This window comes from Eutrigla gurnardus (genome assembly GCF_963514095.1).
Source record: "Eutrigla gurnardus genome assembly, chromosome: 19".
In the NCBI taxonomy this organism is placed as follows: domain Eukaryota; kingdom Metazoa; phylum Chordata; class Actinopteri; order Perciformes; family Triglidae; genus Eutrigla; species Eutrigla gurnardus.
This window is the reverse complement of record NC_139930.1, coordinates 8,080,757-8,103,855: the sequence shown is the minus strand read 5'-3', so window position 1 is coordinate 8,103,855 and position 23,099 is coordinate 8,080,757. Positions and strand designations below refer to the sequence as shown.

Genomic DNA, 23,099 nt, shown 5'->3' with positions numbered 1-23,099 from the left:
GCTGCGCGTCTGTCCGTTTGCACAGGCTAGAGAGCCCAGAGAGCCACGTCATTACGTCACATACGTCTGAGGTTTGCCCGCTAGCGCTAATTTCAAGCATAGCAGACATGTCTCGTCAGAAAGTGTTTTATTTTGACAAATAATACAATACCAATAAAATACACAAAATACTAAAATCACAGTGTGTGCAATATCAATGATCAGAGTTTAGTCATCTGCAGGTTGGACCTCTGTTCAATATCGTCGATGTCCAACAGCTCTACAAACACAAACAAGAGAACAGCGATTTAATCACAAACTTGTCCATGATGCTGTGAAGACAGATGTTAAGTTACGTTTGTAGTTGGTAACGTTTAGTGAGCCAACGGCAGTCAGAAAGTAGCATGCTAATGTAATTGTTAGCAATATCATGCTAGCTGGCTAGATAGCTGGAAGCATAGCTACTAATTGCTGCTGTTACGAACGTTATCAGTAGCTTGGTAAACTAAACAGAAATGTGTAGTTGGTTTACAACGAGGTGAAACATTGTAAAAGTGAAACTTAACCATGATCCGTAACATTTGTAGAACTCCACAGCGTATTTTCCCCCATCGCCTCGAGCGTTAACCCCCGCCCCCAGCCCCTGACGCAGATTTGCGAACGGTTCAAAACCAGCAAAGAATTGGTGCCGCTCTAGCAACAGTTTTCCTAGACGAGAGCCAGTTCTTTGTCTGTGGAAACAGGAAGAACTGGTTTGCGATTTGGCACAAGCTCCGAACCGGCCCTTAAAATGCCTCGGTGGAGGGGGGGGCAAAAGACACCTTGAGCACACAAGATACTGGACAAATACAAATACACAATACAAAAACATCAAATACTGAGAATCGGGATAAAAAAATACTGAGTCGAGTAGAGTGAGTCTGAGTTGTAGATGTTTGGAGGGAAGGCGTTCCAGGTGGTTGGGGCAGCAATGGCAAAGGCTCTGTCCCCCAAGGTGCGGTGCTTGGTCCTGATGATGGGGGTCAGAAGGTTGGCGTCTGAGGATCGGAGGTGGTGAGTGGGGAAGTGATGTAGGAGGAGGTCTGAGGGGGCGAGGTTATTGAGGAAATAAATGCGATATTGTATTGGGAGCCAGTGAAGGTGACAATGATTGGGTGTGATGTAGTCTTTGGAGTGGGAGTGGGTGAGTAACCGTGCAGCTGAACATAGTGTAATTTTTGGAGGCCGCGGAGGATGCTGTTGCAGTAGTCCAGTCTGGAGGTTATGAAGGCGTGGATGAGTGTTGGGACGGAGACGTGCAATCTTTCAGAGATGGAAGAAGGATGTTTTGGTGATGATTTTGATATGTGAGGGCAATAAAGCTGAACCATAATTTTTTTCAATATCCAAGTGCAATTTTCAAAACCCCAGAGCTGCAATTGCAAGTAACATTGCCCTAATAAATAGAGGTGAGGAGAAAAGTTGAATTAAATAAGAATTGAGATTCCTGTCGTGTACGATTCTGAATCAAGTCAAATTTTAGTGTCATTAATCTTCAAAGAAGGCCAGTGTTTGGAGCACACTTAGGGTTTAAGAACTTGAAAGTAGTTTTCCAACATAAAAGTCCATCATCACCCAGAGACTAGAATAAGCGAGTGGCTCATTGAACTCAAGCACTAACCAACACACATTAGCACCACTCGACACAACTGGAGCCAACCGTCATTCTGCAAAGAAAATAACTCATTTTGACGGACTCGCATCAATACTGTGTGTGTGTGTGTGTGTGTGTGTGTGTGTGTGTATATATATATATATATATTTATGTGACGACAAACTTTTTTTCCTTTCTCCAGAGCATGTGGATGAAATCCTGTTTCACAAAAGACATTTAGCCAGTTGTGGTAGCCAGTAAATCATTGTTACACTTCCATTTAAAGCGATAGGTAGAGGTGTTTTGAAGTGGGGTTGTATGAGGTACTTATCATTGTCAGCCTTTTACCAACAGTAGATGACTGTAGGCAGACAGGATTACGAACACAGGAGTAAAACAATGTACTGCTATGGACGGGAGCAGCAGCGACATTTATTTTAGCCACCTAAAAAAGGCCCACCTGAGAAAGTCCTTATCCGTTTAATTGTCACTATATTTAGAATATGTTGAATTATTATCTCAGTAAACATTGTGAGTTTATGGTCTCAATCGCTAGTTTATTCAATACATACATAACAGGCAGGGGGTGCTTTAGGGCGTGGCTAACTTGTGATTGACAGGTCACCACCACGCCGCTGGACTTGTTTTAATCTTACAACTTTAACCCTTTCACAGTGTGTTTTCAGTCCATGAAAGTTAATTGCAACATATGTTGCCTAAAAATGTTCAATTCAGCGTAAAGTTGTGCTTAGCTCATGACGTGTCTTCTGGTTGCCAAAAAGCAAGATGGCGACAGCTAAAATGACTACTTAATTAATGTTAGTTAGAAAACAAATAACCATTTTGTTAAGATAAGGGGACCTTCATCGCCGTGGTTACAATGAGAGGAAGCAGAGAGCAGCATCTATGTTTCGTTGACTCTGTGTGTAAAATATTGACCACAGGCTTGGGTTTTCTGTACCATGTAGACTGGACAGTAGATCACTAGATCCTGATCTCACTAACAACAGCTATTAGTCACTTTGTAGAAAGTAACTAAATAAGGAAGCAATGAGCAGGGTAGATATTGAATCCTGTTAGGATCAAGGAGGAGTATTGATAAGAGTACTTTGAAATATTGATTCTGACCAGCTGCACAGCTAATGGTAGCAGCTACTGTCCCTCATCATGTGTCTGTATGATAAATTGGTTGAAATTGCACTACAGCATAATTATGTAACTCTGAAAGGACAAGAAAATGTATGGAAATACTTTAATGGCATCAACAATTACAAAAACTCAGGAATTAGCATGAGGTAACTGACGGGGGGGGAAACGATTAGCCAGTTCACGTCTCTCTCTGGTCTTTTCCTCAAGCACTCCCTGCCTCTCGGAGATACCATGCCTGTGCCCATCCCCCCAGACAGCTTTGAAGAGGGAAGGATGTCACACAGCCAGCCGCGGCACTCACTTTGCATGTCCCCCGGCTAATTTCCCCTCCAGTTCCGTTCCACTCGATAGGCGTTCCTCCAGAAAAACATTTAAATGAAGACTTTCATTTTACGCTCCCTCTCCCCTTTACCTCATCAGTTTAAAGGAACCATTTAGAGCTTGAGTGTGAGCAGATGTTTATCACGCATAGAGAGCTCAATGAATATACAGAAGGTCTCATATTTCCATTAAGTTATTTGTTTTCCGTCCTCTACGCCCCCCCGCTCCGAAATTCTCCCGTCCAGGCCCAGAAACAGCAGCTTTTAATATGTGCATTCGGAAATCCTTTCTGGCCTTAAATTATTAAATTCATCATTTCTGTGATCAAGCAAGATAGAGTTTTAAAAGAATGAATTATTTAGTGGCTTTTACAGTTTATAGAAAAGCTTTGGGTTTCTGTTCAATGCAGGTTCTAAATAGTCCCGGTGTGTTACATTGGAAGGGGGAGCGGGATCACGCTGCTCCTGTCAGCCAATAAATGAACTGCTATTAATGGAAACAGGGGGCTAATTAGGTCGATATATGTTTTTCTCAGCTTGGCTCAAGTGTTTTTCTGCTTGACAAAACCGGGGAAAAAACTAGAAAAACACCTCCGTTTATCATCATTTGGTAAACGAACAGCTGCTCGGCCCGACAACGCAGGCAAATCGCTCGGCGAGAAGTATTTCCACTTATTCGGTGCAACTACCTCTTTAATATCTCAGAGGGGCAATTTCATGCCCTCTTCCCTCGACTGCTGGGTCATCCTCAAAAGAACCTTTCCCTGCAGAGACTGTACTGGATGGTGATGAATGTACTGAAAGGTTGTAAATGTGGCTCTTTGCCCCAAGCGAACCCAATGAACCCCCCCCTACTGCACATGCAGAAATACAGTCATACGTGCACACGAACCCCAATGAGCCGTGTATTATAAGCAGCATCTGGAGCTTGGCTCGGGCCCTGCAGCAAACACAAATAGGGATCTTCTGTTTTACTGGATATCATAACAAAAACACGGAGAGGGGAGATTCTACAGCATAGTTCTAAAAGTGTGTGTGTGTGTGAGGGTGTGTGTGTGTGTGTGTGTGTGTGTGTGTGTGTGTGTGTGTGTGTGTGTGTGTGTGTGCGCGCTGTAAAATGGGAGATGAGCTCAGTGGCACGTTATATAAAACATCCACCCCCTCTATTGCCCTAAATTTAATTTCAAAATCCCTCACCTGCCCTCTATTCCCCCCCTTTTCCTCTTGCCACGGGCTTTGGCAGCCACTGCGTGCTTCACCCTCCGATAACAGTAGCATCAACCCACCCACCTTCACTTGTTCTGTCAAAAGCCCACAAACATCTTTTTTCTGCCACGTTTCGCCAGCGCGAATACATAACCGTCCTAAAATGTGCCGATATTGAAAAGGGAGTAAGTGTAGCAGTATCATGGCATTACTCCACCGCACAATGTAAGTGTAATTAAACTGAACAACGCTCCTGCCCACACACGCTCACACAGTCTCCTGACAAAATGCCTACAACTTTGGAGATGGGAAGGAGTGAATGTGTAATACTGTAAAGCACTCAAACAATTAACTGATTAATTGTTGAGTTGGTCGACGACTGTAACCACTTTACAAAGCTTCCAGCGCTGAAAGGAAGTGACCGGAGTAGAGAAAGATGTGGAATGCCACAGAGGTCCCTGGCCGGACTTGAACGTTGCAATTACATGATTACCATCTCAACCCCCTCGTTTCTCCGCCCCGTGTGATAGTAGTAAATCTTTTGGGATTACAATCTATCTGCCCTGTCTGGCTGCGTGACAAAACCATCAATGTGAAGATGGCACCTCAGGGTTTGGGGAATTGTCATTTCTATTTTCTGACATTTTATAGAGAAAGTTTTTATTAAGAAACAAATATCCACACGCTGCACACAACCTCCAGTTCATACTCGCCATGAAGTTTTCGAGCGGTTCTTTTATTTTGAAACTAATCTGTATATGGAGGGCAACCTCAGTTCATATGAGGCTTTATGAGTCTAGTTTGTAAACTCCAGTTGATATCTTCCATTGTTACACTCTTTTTAATATTACTTGTTTTTCTTAAAACGGTAGTATTTAGAGTCCTTAAGGTGTAAAGACACTTTCATGAAATGTGTGAAAAGATGATGACAGCATCCCAGTACTCTTAGCAAACATATGGCATATATTTAAAAAAACAAAAAAACAAACAAAGATATACTCTCCCCCTCCAGTCACACATCCGCACTTGCATGTTATAAGAAATAATAGTTCTGTGAAGGTATGTTCACACTAGGGCTGCAGCTATTGAATCTTTTTGTAATCGAGTAATCTACCGATTATTCCATTGATGAATCGAGTAATCAAATAAAAAATTAACATTGTATATAATTCCCATTACACTCTTAATTTCTTAACACATTCGGTCAACGACTATAAACAGGAATAAAGATAAGAAAAAAAGAAAGGAAAAAAATGCTAAAGATAAATGTTTTTTTCTTTATTTAAATCTCAACACAAACAAGAAATCATAATAAAATAACCTAAAATGTTTACAAATACACTTAAAATGCTTGTCTTTGGTGATTATAAACAGTCTTAAATGTTATTATCATGTCTGACTCCTCACTGCTCCAGTTTGTGGCTGCCTGCCGCTGCAGGGGGAGAGGGGGGGCTACTCGGCCCACCAGCACCTGTCCCGGTACCGGCAGCGTTCCCAGACAGGCTCTGGCTGTACTGCATAATGTCAGTCCGCCCACGGCGAACCGGAGACCGGATCAAACGATTGGTTTTTAAGACTACACCGGACCGGACCGCCCGGTTCGCGACACCGGCTCAGACGGACACACGTGAGACAGGACCGGTATCTTACGGGAGGGGAGAGGTGTTAGAGGCACAGCAACTTTCTGCACGAAATGTCTTAATTTTTGATGCTCAACTGTACTGTCACTGTACTTGATTCATTTTCGTCACAAAGAAGAGAACGGGTCTGAGCCAATCAGAAACCTAGGCCCGCCCCTACTCTGCCTCTGATTGGTTCAGACCGTGGTGATTCATCACTGTATGCTGTGGGGGAAAAAAACATTACCAGAGCACCGGTGAGACCAAGGAACATATTTAGCCGCACTTCACTGATTTTTGGTCGCATGTGTGCCCCAAATGGTTGCACTCTGGAGCCCTGGATTCCTCAAAAATGGACCGTGTGGAACAATGATCCCTGCTGAGGCAGGCCACATAATGCTGAGATAGGAATTTAACGAAGCTTTGAGGCAGAGTTTTTGCCTCAAGCATTTTTTGTAATCGAGTTACTCGAATAACTCGTAAAATCGTTTCAGCCCTAGTTCACACCAAATGCAAAGCACATTTTTTTATGCAGATCTTTTACATACAAAGTTGGCAAGTGATGCAGCATGAAAGACATGAATGAAACCTATCAATGCTGTGATTCTTCTGTTGTCACTGAATCAGGAATGGAGACAAAACACACTGTAGCGGTCTGTGGTCTCCCAGAGCTCTACGATAGAACTTCACACTAGAATAGAAACAGAAAGAAACTATGTTTACAAAGAGCAGCTACAATGTTAGCCTAGCTCTGATCGATCTGATCTCAGAAAACAAGCATTTTAAAAGTGAATTGCTAGTCGTCTTGAAGACAAACCTAACAGGTATTGTTGGTGTCTACATGGAGGAAAGCCCCCCTCCTCCCCGGCACGTCGAGCACAAGTGGCCTGAACAAACATAAATTATCCCGCGGTCAAACTCGCACCAGTAATGCAAGGCAGAAATTGGCTGTACGTTAAGGCTCCACTTATTCACAGCTGATCTCTGAGCTAAATGCTAATGCTAGCATGTCAAAATCAGGTGGCAACCTCACTTCTGAAAAATTGAAGCCGATGCGAAAGTGTCTTGAACTTGCATTCTCTCGACTGCCCATCAGGGGGCGACTCCTGGTTGCAAAAAGAAGTCTGATTGTATCGTAGTCGATGCCAAAATGACTCAATGACTTGATTTATTATCTCAGTAAACTTGTAAATATGAATTATAGGTCTTAATCGCTAGTTTTAAGTCTTCTTTGATACAGCAAGACATTTTTGAATTGACGGTCTATTTAGATTAAAAAACAGATGATAAAGCTGGGTATGATTTAAGGCGTGGCTACCTGGTGAATGGCATTGCTCAACACAAAGTACAGCAGGGGCACATAGGAACATCATTATTCTTGCAGTATTGGGCAACGAGAAACTTTCAGCTGGTGATTGTGAAAGGAGAAGGAGAAGTTAAGGGGTCACTAGAGTTGTCACAATCCATTGTGTCTTCTCCAAGGCTCGTGGCTCCAGTAGTTATTAGGTCAATCCAGTCCAGACCAAAGTGGTGGACCTACTTGGCTGACCACTAACAAATTGACCTACACATTAACCACTAACCTCTTTTATTGTCCTGTTAATCATCTCACAACCTCTCAGATTGAACCCTTGGAGAAGTTGGAGGAGCAATCCAGTTTGGGATCCACTAGACTAAGTTATTATAATAACAATACTAATAATAAATATTCGTAAGAGCTCTAGTGTAACATTTTATTACTACATGGAATGGACATAAACACCCATCGACTCATTTTCCTTATTTAGCCTCCCGTTTTTACCACTTTTGATTCCTTATTTGTGGTTTTATTGGGCAACTGTGAGTCAAGTGAGGTCTTAAAAAGATGTGGGAAAATAAAGCCTGCAGGAAATCAGCTGAAATCAAGGGAAGAGGGAGGCACCATGCCATTCCAAGTGCTATTTCTATCATTATGAGATTTGTGTATAATATGCAATCTGGCACAAAGTGGTATGAAGTCATCGCTATGCAGGAAGAGCAGGGCTGCAGTTGCTTAAGAAGGCTTACAGCAGCGACCAGTTTACTCCAGCGATGAAGGATTGAGACAAAGCTGTCCTGCCACACATGCTGAGCCTGGAAACGTTGAGGAGGTGCACATAAAAGGCCCTTAAATGCTCCATTCTTCTCTTCAAGAGAGTCAGGCCTCAAAAATAGTTTATACTCTGGATTTATGTGCTTTCATGAATTTGACAATATGAGCCCTTTGTTAGTGGTTTATCCTGTAATTTGGCACAGTTCATTGTTTTGTGCTCGAAGGCGTATTGGGTGGGGAAAACAACATGTCCATTCAATTTAAGATAGACAATATCAATTCTAATTTCACACTTTTTTCCGGAGCACATCACCACTTGCCAGTATTATCAGGATCATATAGTAAAACACTGTGTTTTTCAGGCTGGTCTTGATCTTTTTGTTGCTGTTTTTGCTAAAAAAAAAAAGTACTGTTATTGCAGTGCCCCCCACCCCCTTTTTTTCTTGCTTGTCACATTCATTTTAATTCCACCAGGCTCCGGCTCTTTCTCTGCAAATGTTTGAATTATTTAAGTGTGGTTTTCAGAAGGGAACAGAGGCGTTTGTGGAGATCACATACTTTTGAATGGCGTTGCCCTTTAGACGCAATGTTCGTTTTGCTAGAATCAGACAGCAGCCACCCACGAGCGCCACTCCTTTTAAGAGAACAGAGCAATGCCGCCTGAAGTCCTACTCGAAATAAACATTTGAAAAGCTGACATTTTCTGTCATTATAACAAGAGGGAGAACAATGCGGAGGGAAAGTTTTGTTTCATCTTCCAAAGTTCTGACCAGGAGCTAGATCGTGTGGAAACAGCCTAATTAGTATGTGTTACCAAGCATTCATTAATACCACAGTTATGAATGCCAACTCTTTTTATATTGGCTTAGAAGCGCACTGTAGTCTTTTAAAGTGTGTTGTAATGAGTCTATTAATTGTTTATATACTGCTTATGAATTTCAAATAGACCTGACATTACGGTCTTTAAGAGGAGTCTTGAGTAATGATTGGCTCTATTGGCTGTAATGCCTTGACATAGTGAAGGGGGCTGAATATATTATGGAAAAGAGTCACTTAAGCTCTAACCTCAAGACGTATGAATGAAAACGAGTTCTGTTGGTACTGACATTTCCAGTTTATGCTAAGCCCATGCTTGTTTGGCAAAAAAAAAAATAGTACACGTGTATCTTTGAATTGCATAAATTGGGTATGACTGGAAAGCGGATGAGCCCAATTCTATTCCTGCTTGATGAAACTTGACACCTCTGTATAAAATGAGCTGTTGCGACCTCTCGGATAATCACAGCCTTGTGAAAGAGACCTAGAGTGTTTTCAGACCAGAAACCAGAGATTTCCAATATATTGCAGAAAGCTCCAATTATCCAAAGTTTTAGATACAAAATTACAGCGCAAATTTGTTCCTCAAGGTTGTCTTAATGTTATTGAAGGATTCTTTTAATAGACTATTTATATGAGCTGCTGATTGTTTTTTTCCTCTCACATAATTCCACCCAAATTGATTGCCCTCTCTTTTAATCAGTTCTTGTTAAAACCAATGAGGTGAGAAACCCTTTAAGAAGGTTCCCCAACATGAACTTTACAGCCCATTACTCCACACAAGGCACACACATGCTCTCCCATCACCGTACAGGGGCCCCGCCACTTACATAGCAAACACATGGAGACCAGCATTCTTGGGCCCCTCTGAGGCTTTAAACTGCTGTGGGATGGAAATAGTGCTGAAACAAGTGTGCAGAAATATTTTTATCCTGTTATGACATGATGTTTTTCTCAATTTCTGCATTTAAATTGTTTCAGTTCATGAGGGAGTTGATGCTTTTTCCTTTTTAATGGTTTTATTTAAATATTGAGCAGTGAAGCCGTGTGGCCATTATCACTCTCTTTTCTGGTGAACTACTCAGATAGACTTTCCAGTTTTACGCTTTTCAGTCGCTATAAATTGGGGTCGATCAGCAGGGCGCTTGAAAAATAGTTCAAGGTATAACATTCAGGATCATGATATCATTTATATTCCATTTTCGGTTAAATATCACATTATGCCCACTATTTGTTAACAGATTATGACAATGTCACTAGTAGTTGCACTCCAAGTGCTAATTGCACAATTGCACCCTCTGGCAAGTGTCAACAGCCTCTCCAGCAGGAGGGGGAGGGATATGAAAAAGATGTCTCCTGCAGCTGTTTTGCACTTCTTCAAGATCCAATCCTATTATATCAGTATGTAATTTGGATCCAGTGAACAGGATTTGCATGAAGAACCTTTAGCAAAGGGTAGTTCACCCCCTTCTAGTTTCCACTGGTGTCCAAAGACATTAAGACACAGCAGGAGCACATCTTTGTTACTGGCTGCTTCGGTGTGGCAGCATTCTGTCTGAAATTAGGCTGATTAATTATTCAATGTTTGTCCTTTTTGGCCAGAGAACTAGAAACTAGAGGCCCAGTGACCTAAAGATAAAACTGTGTTTGTGTTTTGTCAGATTAATAAGAGTGCTCAGCCAGAATCCTGTTATAAGTGGATGCATTTAGATTCCCATAGCATGTCCCACCAACTCTTGGATGCATTATGAGTTGTAAGATGTCATGTTTTATCCCCTCTTAGCCGGAAAACTAATGTGTGATCGTGAACATTTGCCCCTCACATTACACGAAACATTAAACGTGACATCTATTTCCGCAAACTGAGATACAAAAATTATACATCAAGACAGTTTCATGGAATAATTGACACACTACTTATCAGACCAATATAAATCTTTTGATAGCAGCCTTTTTGATCAAAAGGTCAGAGCCAGTTTCATTGCTTCAGGGGGTATTGGAGTGGATGAGTAATACTCTCCCCCGTCTTTCAACAAGTACCAGAAACGCAACTGAATGAGGCACCATTCACTGTGAGCCCGGTGTCCTCATTTAATTTCAACTGCTGAATGCTTCTATATGACTGTAAATTGCCTTTGACTTTTTTCTACTCCTTTCATGAGCACATTTAGACATAGACTGTAACTTCCGTGATCCGTGGTAACTATCGCCTTAACCCTGAAATTTAACCGTCGCCATGACGTCATTACCATAACCTCGACCCCAACACATAAGCAGCACGACCTCTTGTACTTCTTCACACAGCAAACAGGGAGGTGGCGTGCCCAAGTTTTAAATTACAGCACACAGTGGAATGTACAAGCTATACTTTTTTATAATATCATTATGAATCTTCACAAAATAGATAGTGGTATTTGATAGCAGTCAAGTTTTAAGTTCACTTAAATCAAATCCCAATTATTCGAGCGCACAACTCCAAGACTTAGTTTTTCATTTCAGATGTGGCCTTTTCAACTGTCCTTTTTTTCCGTCTGGGTGACTTCATCCACAGCCAGCTGTATCGCTGCCATCACAAAGACATCAATATACAGTGTTTTCCTCTCACCAACAGCTTTGCATGGTCAAAATCAATTATTAAAGACGCCGCCTATACGGCGTACAAACAACAGCAGCGTTGCATTATGAATAAACAATAGCCTCTTTGAAAGGCTTCATTTGAGTTGACTGATTTCCATTTCCCTGCTAATAAAATTAGTTTGTACCAATATCTGTCCAAAGGGAATATAATTAATCATCTAAAAAGGTTTTTATCATGATCATTACGGTGAGTCCATTTTAATTTACATCTTTCTCTTGTAGCGATGCCAAAAATGCCCTCCCTTAAGCAGTGGCCAAAATACTGTCCAGTAGAAATAATGGAATAATAAGAATAAGTGTTTACAACGAGTCTGTCATACTTAATCATATTCACATGCTGAAACGTGCCTGAATAGAATTTCAGAAAGTCAACAGGTTCAGTTTGATTCCTTGTAAAGATGATTAACTGATTGGGTGTCAGAAGGAAAGATACAAACCCCCAAAATAATTTTCTCACAATGTTGACAATAAACTAATTACTGCTAAAACGATAGCTGTGTTGCTGCACATTTTGGCACTGTGCTATATGAAGGTAATGAGTTATTCATGCTTATGAAATGTTGATTAATTGAACTGTCTGTGACCGCAGAAATAATACACATGAATTCTAACTTCCTCAATAAGTTATTGGGTAATTTCATACAGCAAGCCATTAGCCTAGGGTTTGTCAAATATCATCAGTTTATGTAAAAAAAAAAAGAAGAAAAAAAAGGTAAAAGTCAATGATAGAAAATTAGAAAAATGGACTTGCAGCTTGGAGTAATCACAGTTTATTGATGCCTCATTACCTGTTACTCAGATGTGACCCAGTATTCCAAAACACAACTGACATTGGCATTGATGACGAACATGTTTTTAATCAAAAGCAGCATATAAACCTAGAAGCTGAGTGTTAGTTACAGGGGAGAACTGAGGGAACGTCCTGAGCTTAGATGAGAGGATCTGCAGGGAGCCGGCATGCCAAAAAACAGAACCCCTGCGTTGCTCCGTTTCAAACTAGGCCCCGGAAGACATGTGGGAAAAGAGATTTGGATTTGAATAGAGACACAGGCTTAGAGCAGCACCGTGCATAGCAGGGATGGATAATATAATGATGTATGCCAAGAGAAGATGGAAATTTGTCAACTATCAGAGATTTGTTTATAGCAAAAGAAAAAAACGTCCATAGTCATGTGAAATCCATAGTTCTGTGCCTAATAAATGTGTTTTTTAGAATAAAACTGCACATTTAAGTGTGGTCTTTTATTGTGAGGGCTAATAATCAGGTGGATGGTTCAGGTGAAAAAACATTTGACAGAAATGTGTGAGGGCTAATAATCAGGTGGATGGTTCAGGTGAAAAAACGTTTGACAGAAATGTGGCTTTTGTGTTCAAGGAAAAGTCCATGATGTTTGGTGTATAAACAGTTTCTTCATTGAATCTTATAGAAAAAGTTGCAGAATGAACATTACGATTCAAGTTTTCAAAGGTTAAATGGTCACACATATAAACAATATGTTCTGTGAAACTAGTGTGTTAGGAATGTGAAACCTAAAATGGTAGCATTTATTTAAAAAGAAACTGTCAAATATTCATAGAGGGCAAACGGGCGAGGGAATGCAACGGTTCCACCGTGCAAAATGTGCGAGACAAGGCCAAGGATGTTCACCATCCTGATTTCATGCTGTGTGTGTCTGTGTTGGCTACAAAGACATTTGCCTGCGGGTCGAACCTGGAATAGTGTATCACTGCGGTGGTGAGGATCCTTCATAATCCTGTTAGCGCTGCTTCTGCACCTTCTCGAGTTAGTCCTGCAGGGGAGTCCACATCAGATGGTCCACCACTGTCTGTAGCACATACAGTCCTGAGCGCTGATCTCCCCTGACAACCCGTTCTCACTCCAAATTTCTCAAATACGCTCGTTTGCTAAGTGGCCCTGGACGACTGATACTGACGCTTTCAACTAGCTCATCCCGTCCGGTTCAGTATGAGATGCTATAAAGCCAGTCCAAGTCCAACCAAAGTGAAACCAAGTCAACGTTGACATATTGATCTATTTTACCAACACAGACTTTCACCCAGGAGACTGCTGTTCATGTCTTGTTTTAAACCAAGTCAATATTTACTTATTTTACATCGCTTTTGTTGTAACCTACATACTTAATTAAAGCGTTAGGCCTCATCTACAAGGCGAGGCACCACCGCTGACTCTTACATTCCCATTTACACAACTGTACACTTATAAATATGTCTGGTATTAGCGTGTCTGTGTTTAAAGTACCCCCTCAGCCAATCAGATCTGATCAGAGCTTTCTGCACGGCATGAGAAGAAATTCAAATATAAATGTTTTCATTCAAACCATCCAAAAAGGTAGAACATTGACAACAGAGGTTTGCTGTTTAATCTGCCGATTCAAAAGAAAACATTTAATTTATTAATTTTCTATCATTTCTTTTAATGGAAAACTGATGAGCAGTACAAGTTTTTGCATAGGTGTCCTGCAGGTTTGAAGGGCACCTATAGTGGTGAAGCCAAGGAAAACTGCTGAGTCCAACACATCTTAATGATGAGGAGGTGGCGAGAGTTCACAAGTTCGAGTGTGAGAGAGAAAGTTAGAGGGAGAGCTAAAGCGTGTCTTCTTGTGTGAGTGATAATGGAAGAGATGTGGAGAAAGAGAAGTTAGGTGATGCATATCTCTGTTAGAATAGCCCTTAATATCCTGTTGTCAATGATGCAACGCTGTTCTGTATTCTTCCAGTGGGTTTGTGATTTCAGAGCAGATGATCACTGAAGCTTTGTGTGATGAAACTTGTGTCAAAGTTGTTGTCAAAGACTTTCAAAGACCCGTGATTCCAGCACAGTGGTGTATGTCAAATTGCCACCAGCCCTTTCATGTTGAGATAGGCTACATGTTGCCTAGCAACACAAGCGAAAGGAATTCTAAGGCACCGGAATTTGTGATAATTATCACAAAAGTGAGATAAGTTATACAACCAACAACAAAAAAGGTTTAATTTGAGGACAAGGTTTGTTGTTGTGTTGGCAACCGTGTATTCAGAGTGTATAAGAGTAATGGCCTCTGTGGGTTTGATGACTTCGATGTATCCTAACAAGAAATTCATTTTGTTTCATTCACATATGTAGACACCATGTGCTTTTTCAATTAATTGTGCAGTACGTTCCATACAGAGAGAGACCCGGGAGGGAGGGCCAGCTGCTGCTGCTCCTAATGTGGTCATCCATCACCAGCATAAATCACAATCATCATAAATCATAACACCAGGCCACAGATAAACATACATGTGCAGGCACTTACATAAATATGCACACGCACTGAGACATTTCATCAGTTTGCTTCGAGCCACAACTCACCAGATCAGATTTCCTCGGGGAGATCTCGGAGCTCTACCTTTACACCGGCATCTCGTGCTTAATGCGTATACACACACACACACACACACACAATCTCTAACTGTCTGTTTATCTCCAAACGATGCTCTTCCAGGACAGCATACTCTTACTGGCCCACTTATATATGGGTCATGATGGCTTCTAATGAAAGATATTTTCTGTTCTGCTCATGTCTTATCTCTCAGGTACTATAGTGACACACCACACAGACATAATAGTACATTTCAAATAAATATGAATCATTTTTAAAATAGCATATGTAGGACTTTATGCTGTAGTGGCTGTCTGGTAGTTAAGCTAGGTGATAAAGTCATAGAAATAAAGTGGAAGCGAGTGTGTTCAGCCTCTGTTCTCTTCACATCCAGCGATTCCAGCAGGATATAATGATGCTTGCGTGGGATTATATCCATGCAGTTTGCCATATGTTTTCCTTTATTGGTATATTGCAGATGTCGGAATGCTGTCATTGCAAATCTAAACCATAAAGTATGGCTGCAGGCAAAATATTGCACTTGCTGTCAAGATTTATATATATATACGTATATGCATGCGCTCAGCACCAATATTAATCTGGGTCCACATTATTTATGTATTTAAAAAGAGATGCGGGGGGTGCATTTCAAAACGAGGACAAGTATTTTGTGCAGAGTACTACATGTTGTTCTCTGCCTTTTCATTTGTCTTGAATTGTCATGACTATAGGGATGAGACGATGTCGGGTTTTAATGCGAAACCTCGATCGTGTTTTCCATCATCGGGATAATCGTGAATATCGTCATGTGAGTGACAATATTTAAAAATATAAAAAGTAAACGCTGTAAGGAAGAACAGACTCACGCTATCCTGCAATATTTAAATGTATTCATCCTTTATTGATGAACAGGGCCTTATGATTTATGATTACCTTATTAAAGATAAGTGTGTCCGATCTGTGAGGAAATAAAAACGATTTGTTTATTCATAAAATAGTCAGAAAACTCATTCCAGTACACCTTAGTGCCATTTTAAGAGTTTTGAGAACATTTTGATGAATATCGGGATAAAATCGTGAATCATATCACTTTGGCCAGATAATAATGACATGAACTTTTCATATCATCCCATGCCTAGATGTGACATATGACCCAAGATGTTTGTGGAAATAACAACTCAGATTTAAAAAAAAAAAAAGAGAACGGTTCCCATGATACATGAATTGCTTCATTAATAGTCCGGCGTGGCTGCTGAGACCTTGCTGAGATCACAAGTAGAGATTTGTCGGCCCATTAGAAGGAAGTGCATTCATTTACCGTTTTTTTTTCACAGGAAGCTGTCTCGTTATCAAAGACTGGATCCCAATTACTCCGGACCAACTTTTACAGACAGCTTTGTTCACACTGGCGTATCTCCTGTTATGTACTTTCACCAGCTACTGAAACATCACACAGAAATGAATCAATGCTGCGACTTAGAAAGACAGAAATGTCACTTGGCCTTGGTTTACCAGAGGATTGACTGTATGTTTGTGTCAGTTACAGAAGAGAAAAGAGAGTGTTGTGTTGCTGAGATCAAGAGCTTATACAGGCATTAACCCCCCCAGGAAGAGTGTCCTGAACAGTTGTTTTCTGCCTTGAAGCAGAAATAAGCTCCTTCGTGCCGCTCTAACTTGCCGTCGTTTGTATAAAAATTATGACGTGTGGCAATTTGAGCCAATCCGAGTCTGCCGTGACGGATGGATGGATCTAAAACATATCCGCACTATACGTACATGAAGACAAAAGAGCAGCTGTGCTCACAAGTGCACAGGTGCTGGGCCGCAGTATTTAAATTGCCTCCTTAACTTTTCGCAAAGTTTATATCCTATCACCTGCCTCTCTGTTCTAGAGGGAAATAAGAAGACATGAAATGTCAGATGGACATAAAGACAAACGATGTGGCAGGATAAGACAAGGCAATAGTAGAGGTTTGTGATCACTTTGGCTGCTACATGTCTGTTACTTCCAGCTGTGCTGACTGAGAGAAGACTAATTACATCATGTCTGTAGCCTGCTAATTAGTATTCTAATTAAAAACACATGAAGGGGGGATGACAGGAGGGGCGGCTCTGGACATATAACCCGTGTTCTTGAAAAGACCAGAACGTAAGTCTTAGAAGGGGGCAAATTTTCCCTTTGGAATACATCTGTAGCGGGGGAGCGGTGTTTATAATTATATGCCTTTCAATTATGATTATTAGTGTTGCTCTGTTGTGTCCACAATGATTTTCAAAGCGGTGTGGACGGACCAATGCTGAAACCCAGTCTTCAAATATATTCACAGAAGAAAGATATACCTATGTTTGTTTATATTTGATAGATTTACAAAGGTTGTTTTTTCCTGCTGGAAGAGGATGAATCACCCTAATTTATTAAAAACACTGTTGTCTTGTGATTTTCATAGCTCAGATTCGTTTTGGTACTGTGTTGCTTACAAAGTTACATGGCTTGGCTCAATTGGGTTGGTGCAAATAAAAGTGCCATGTCACAGTCAACTTTTGCAGGAAGTTGGAGGGCACCAGGCAATGACCAGTAATGAGAACCGCTTGGATTTTGATGCACGTCTATTCGTGCTGTTACGGTAGAGTCCATACTTCAAGTGGCCAAATAGGGTGAATAAAGTGGAGTGCAAAGGATTTCTGTTCATAATGTTCTTCAAGTGGTTTCACTGCACATTACTGCACAGGGCAACACATTGAAAATGTCCTCAGTGTTTCTCTTCTGAGCTTTGCTGAAAAATTCCAATGTGGTCCGCTTCGAAATGACAATATGAGATTTAAAGATATTTTACTTAACATTTACATATATATATGCATTTTACATAACGTTTGTTTGTTTTTTTAATTAAAGGGGAATTCTCCTCATGTTAAAGCTGTCAGACTACTATATCAAAATGTTGCTGAAAATTTCAATTAAATCCTGCTCAGAGTGAGTATGACTGTAACCAAGTGAAGTCATTTTATTATTTAAAGAAGACAAACTGTACAGACTGTCGAGCTGCAGACATTTCTCATGAAGAGGACACAGCTGATTGCCACTGCAGTGAAAAGACAACAAACATAATTTTAAGTAATCACTTAATCTTCAAATATGTCCATTGTGACATTTTTGAAAGAAAAAAAAACATCCCATATTGTGTATAAATAAGCAGATAATGCAAGATAACGAGACCAGTGTGCAAATGGAAGCTTGCTCGGCAAACCCCATCAATCACGTCACCATCGCCTTACAGGTCGTAGCCGTCTGTCTCCCCTCTAGGACGCATGCACCTTTTATCTGCAGCGCCGCATGCGACTATACTCTATTGCTCTTACTGCAAATGCAAATTTAGCGTTGCCTTATTTTACACGGTTTGTTCATCTCGTACATTGATTTCATAGCATCTCTGGGTTCTTTGATGTAAACGGGCCTTTCATGTACATAAAATCCTTGTAGCCATCGTAAAGCACCAGGTATCATTCAAGTTCTATATTGTCTCTACTTTCAAGGGTATCCTGCTTGTTTCCGTATCAATGCACACCAGTACCGGGTCAATTCTAGACGCAGACCTGTCCGTCCCAGGATTTCTTATTGCCATTGATGCCTTGTGACAATGTGTCTGAGGGACTGACCAGTACGGTGGCTACATCAGCCAAGTAGTCTTTGCCTATCAAGGGGAAGTTACCCAGAAACCACCAGGATCACCGACATCACATATCTTGCTTTTCCAACAACTAGAAGCTCCTGCGGGGGAAACACAACTCTCGCCAGAGTAGATTGTTATGGGGTGTCCCAAGAACAGATTTGTCCTTGCGGCAGACAAAATGTCTTTGTCTCACGAAAACTCAGATTTAAATGTTCAAGATGCTATTGGCTTCTCTCAGAGGAGATGACTCATGGCCCGGTGACAACGGTTCTCTGAGATGTTGAACAGCGTAAATAGCCGACAGCTACGCTTCTTCCACGCGCTGCCATGCTGCATCGTTGTGAGAAGGAAGGACCCCTGAACACAATGTTTGCCAAGTTCATCCTGGGCCCTGTCAACTTGTCGTAACTCCCTCTTTGGCTAAAACTGAGAAAGTTACCTCGGCCTTGCTTTAAGAGAAGCCTTCATGAAAGGAACAGACATTTCAGAGGCTGCCACAGGAAGACAATTGCTTCATCAGTTGCATTAAACATGTTTGCCCGGTTGTGAAAGTGAACTCCAGTTGTCCCAGAAAACAATGGTAGAGAACTGGCAGCAAATCCCTTTTCACTGCTGGAAAGCTCGACTTCTGAGAGTGCAGATGAGAAGCACACGTCCCTGGTGACGGATGAACACGTCCTCATGGATGAGCAGCCGCATCGGCGTGAAGGAAGTGAGCAGTCAGTCTTGAAAAAAGTTTAAAAAAAAGCACCATCTTCAACTTATGGCCGAGAGCCACCAAATGACTATTGGCTGCGGTGGAGAGAATGCCAATGCTGCTCATTAACCAAGCACTCGAAGAAAATCATGTTGAAGGAGCATAATGAGTTTTTGCTAATGCTCAGCTGTGTCGATGAAGCAACCATTTTAGCGGTGCTGAAAAAACAACATGATACATTATTACAGCAACAAAACAACAGAATAATTGGATGAAGCAAAATGATTGCTTAACATTTTGCTCTAAAAAAAATTAATCTTCTCAAATAAAGCATAATGTGCCCCACAACAGTTGGCCCTGCTATCTTCCAAGCAAGGCGCTCCTGCAGTCACTCAACAAGGTGTGTGAGGAACATCTGCAGATATGTCTCTTTGCATCTGAGTTGAAGCAATTGCATTCAAATCGCTGCCATGTCATTGCATGTGGCCAGATTGATTCATGTATTTGAGCCGATGAAAGAAAGGAAAAATGGTTATAACTTTAGACATGTCAGAGAGTGAGACCAAATGTGAAATAAGGCTATATAATTATATATAAAGAATATTAATTATCATTTGTGTGACTTGCAATGTTTTGCTTAGATGGAGCATGGATTTCCTGCAGCCTCTCTTATTGCCGTTCTATCAGATAAACAAGGCTGTCGATGCCAGCGAATGCTCCATTACCAGTTGCAATGAGGCAAAACATTTAAACGGGTAGATGATCTGCTAATATAATCATTTATTGCATCTTTTTTTTCTGCACCGGTGATGTGTTTCTGTTTAAGGGTGTGTGTGTGTGTGTCTGTGTGTGTTTTGGGTTGGCTTTACTGCGCATGTGTGCACGGCACAGCCGGAGCGTTCGCTGCGAGATGCTCCTGTGTTTGTGCTCTGGTGAAATTGTCTAAGGTATGACAATTTGTGCCAGGCAGCCGTCTTCATTCACATCCACCTGAGAGGCAGATAAAGAGTTGAGTGAAGTCTTATCAGGCTGTTTGATAACGCTTAAATAAGAGTTGTGCTCAGGGCCTACTCGTGTGAGCCCTGTGTTACAGAGATCTGCTTCACACAGACAACAAACTCAGCTTGAGCAGCAAAAAAAGTTGAGCCGGGATAATTTCCGAGCACATCCTGAAAGCTTTGGAAATTTGCTTCGTCTGGCAAAACTCACGGCACTTTATTAAGGCGGAGTGGATTTACCTTTAGCTAAGTTTCAGACGGGCTCCTGTAAAGTTTAACTTGTAAAGAGGAGGGCTCCATAGCGCTCGTGCTCCGAGGAAAACTGGCGGGCGGCGCCGGCGCTGGCGCTGGCGCCTCTTCCCGTGTGAAGATCAATCTGAAGCTTGTGGCTCTTAAATGAGAGGAAAATGTCAAAAAAGTATCTCGCAGATTTGCGACATCGCAACTAGCTTGAGTTGTTGACCTGTGGGAAGGCGCTGACATTTAAAGGTCCCGAATTATTCACTTGTCATGAATCCTAATTTACAGTTTGGAGTGATACGAAGATGCTCTGCCATGGGAACGAGCCTGTTTATTTCAAGTAATTTATTTTATACTGGCTGTAAAAATGGAACCACGCGCTGCGTTGGGAATACACTGAAAGTGTAAACACACAAAGTATCGGGACATCTCCAGATGTATTGGTGTTAATCACTTTATATTGGCATATGGCTGCGTAGTAAGTTTTCTCCGATGAGTCGTTTATGGTATTTCGAGTTTAATGTCAATGAATGTCGATAAAGCTGGAGTGTAAATCAAGAAAATGCTCGTTTATTCTTTAATTAAGTAGCAATTCAGAAATATACAAACATTCCATTTACTTTTACATGAATGTAAATGCAGTATATAACAACAGTATTCTTATTCTGAAGATAACAATGCATCTGGAAACAATATTCAAGACAAAATGTGCCTTCTCCAGCCGGCACTAATTAACATACACACAATGGCAGTTAGTGTTGGTATTGCAGCTATTGTTTAGATGCAGATCAACGCCCGAGGGTAATTGGAACATCCATTGTTGCACACAACCTGACATAAAGTGACAAAATGTTGAGGTGAGCAGATTCAATTAAACATCATTTTTTTTAATTGAATAATTCCAGCGCACATTTTCACCGTGACTGCAAGTTCTCTGTGTTGAGCTATAATTTATTCGCTGCAACACTGGGGGAGTCTCTCCTGCTCAGCCTTCTAAGCTATCTAAGTACATGGGATTTCATCATCTGCTTAATTGCCTACCCTAATTTTCTTTGCTGGCTCCGTCACAGCCCCATTGTGCTGTTATCAATTCACTGGACACTGTAATTAACTTTACATTGTAACCACCACCTGTAACTGGCACAGACCATCTGTTAAACGCTTTTTGACTTCATTCTTCTTTTTTTCTGTCCTCTCCTCGCAGAATGAGTACACTTGCCCACGCCCCCTACCCGGTGCCTGGCTGGGAGACGTGCCTACCATCCATTAACCCCGAAAAGGAACTGCTGTGGATGGACGGTGCAGAGAAACAGGATGCAGCGGAGCAACATATGCAGAGAAACCATCATTCACATTCAAGGATACGTTTTAAAGTGGCTAACAAGGGCGGCCACCGACCAAGACAGAGAGATGATAATACTGACTTTTTCTTTTTCTTAAGATTTTATAATATTGTTTTTTGTTTTTGGTCTTTGGTCATCAGCTTTGCTGCGTTCCATCCTGCTTCATCGCCACACAAACACTGACAAAATGCAGTCCTGGGGAGAAGACTTATGGATGGTTACCAACATGAGAGCTTATTGTATAGACTGTAATAGCGTATTGTCTCCATGAGGACAATGAGGACATTGTTTTAAACACAGGCTTTAAAAAAGTGTAAACTGAGCAATGAATCATTAAGGAAAATGCCCTGAACAGGTGACTCTGCTAACACAGCCGTGTATAATTTAAGGTGGGTTTGCCCTAAATTTGATTCCATATGAAGCGTCATGTCATCACCTTTCAATACTACCTTTTCTTTTTGTAAGAATGACTAATCAAAGGCGAGGATGGTGTAAATGTGCCTCACTGGAGCAGAAACCTTATGAAAGGACTTTCTGTGCGCCTGTCAGTTAAGACGAATCCATTCCATCGGGTGGAAACGAAGGCAGCAGCTGGAAGATTGTTTGAAGACGGTGGAAAGTCGCCAGAGGAAAAGCAAACATCGCCCCGCCGATAACCTTTGGTGAAGTTTTTTTTTTCTTTGATTGTTTGCTTTAAAAAAAAGGAAGAAAAAAAAAAAACGTAAAAAAATACAAAAGATTTTTCTAATTTTGTTTCAAATTGCAATCGAACCTCGACCGTCTAGTTTGATTTTGGAGGACAGTGGCAGCGACCAGAAGCAGAGGAGGGGGGGGGGGAAAGGAAAAAATCTCCTATCAAGGGTAAAATGTAATTTTTCTGAAATTATACCGTGTTAATGTTGTACTTTATGAATATGTGTTCCTGCCATTTTCAACACCAAATACCAAAGAGCCAAATTGGAGCATTTGCTTTGGCTCTCCTCACCATTGGGGGTGTAACAGATCCCATGTTTCTTCAAAGACACCCACAACAAACGAGAAGAAGCTTCACCTCCCCTCACGTCCTCAGCAGTGCTCCGTGACCCCCCTGTTTGTTTCTTTTTCATGTGTGTAATGTGTACGTCTTTGTGAAGAAGCGACGGATGGCGGCCTTCATCAGGAGGACCTCGTCTGAAAGATTAATACGAGCACTGCTTACATTTTACCACTTGCGTTGAATACGTGCTTCACTTTCCTTAAAAAAAACGCATCTGTGTGTTTGTGTTTCATCCCTTATGAATTAGGTTTTGAGATGCATTGAGTTTATCGTTTCAACCTTCAGACATTATCTTTCTACCCGAAAATGATCATTTTCTATTGTA

General features: G+C 41.2%; 1 protein-coding gene across 2 annotated transcripts in view; it reads left to right on the top strand.

Moving 5' to 3' along the window:
• LOC311030046 (leucine-rich repeat transmembrane neuronal protein 4-like) overlaps window positions 1-22,571 on the top strand; it is a 46,905-nt gene extending 24,334 nt beyond the window's left edge. For both annotated transcript variants that reach the window (XR_014598937.1, XM_084035562.1), the window contains exon 3: window positions 21,600-22,571. Coding sequence is in view for 1 of the 2 variants with exons in the window: in XM_084035562.1 (XP_083891688.1) it covers window positions 21,600-21,665 (66 nt within the window). In the remaining variant the exon portion in view is untranslated. The remainder of the gene's footprint in view (window positions 1-21,599) is intronic.
• The last annotated feature ends 528 nt before the right edge of the window (window positions 22,572-23,099 follow it).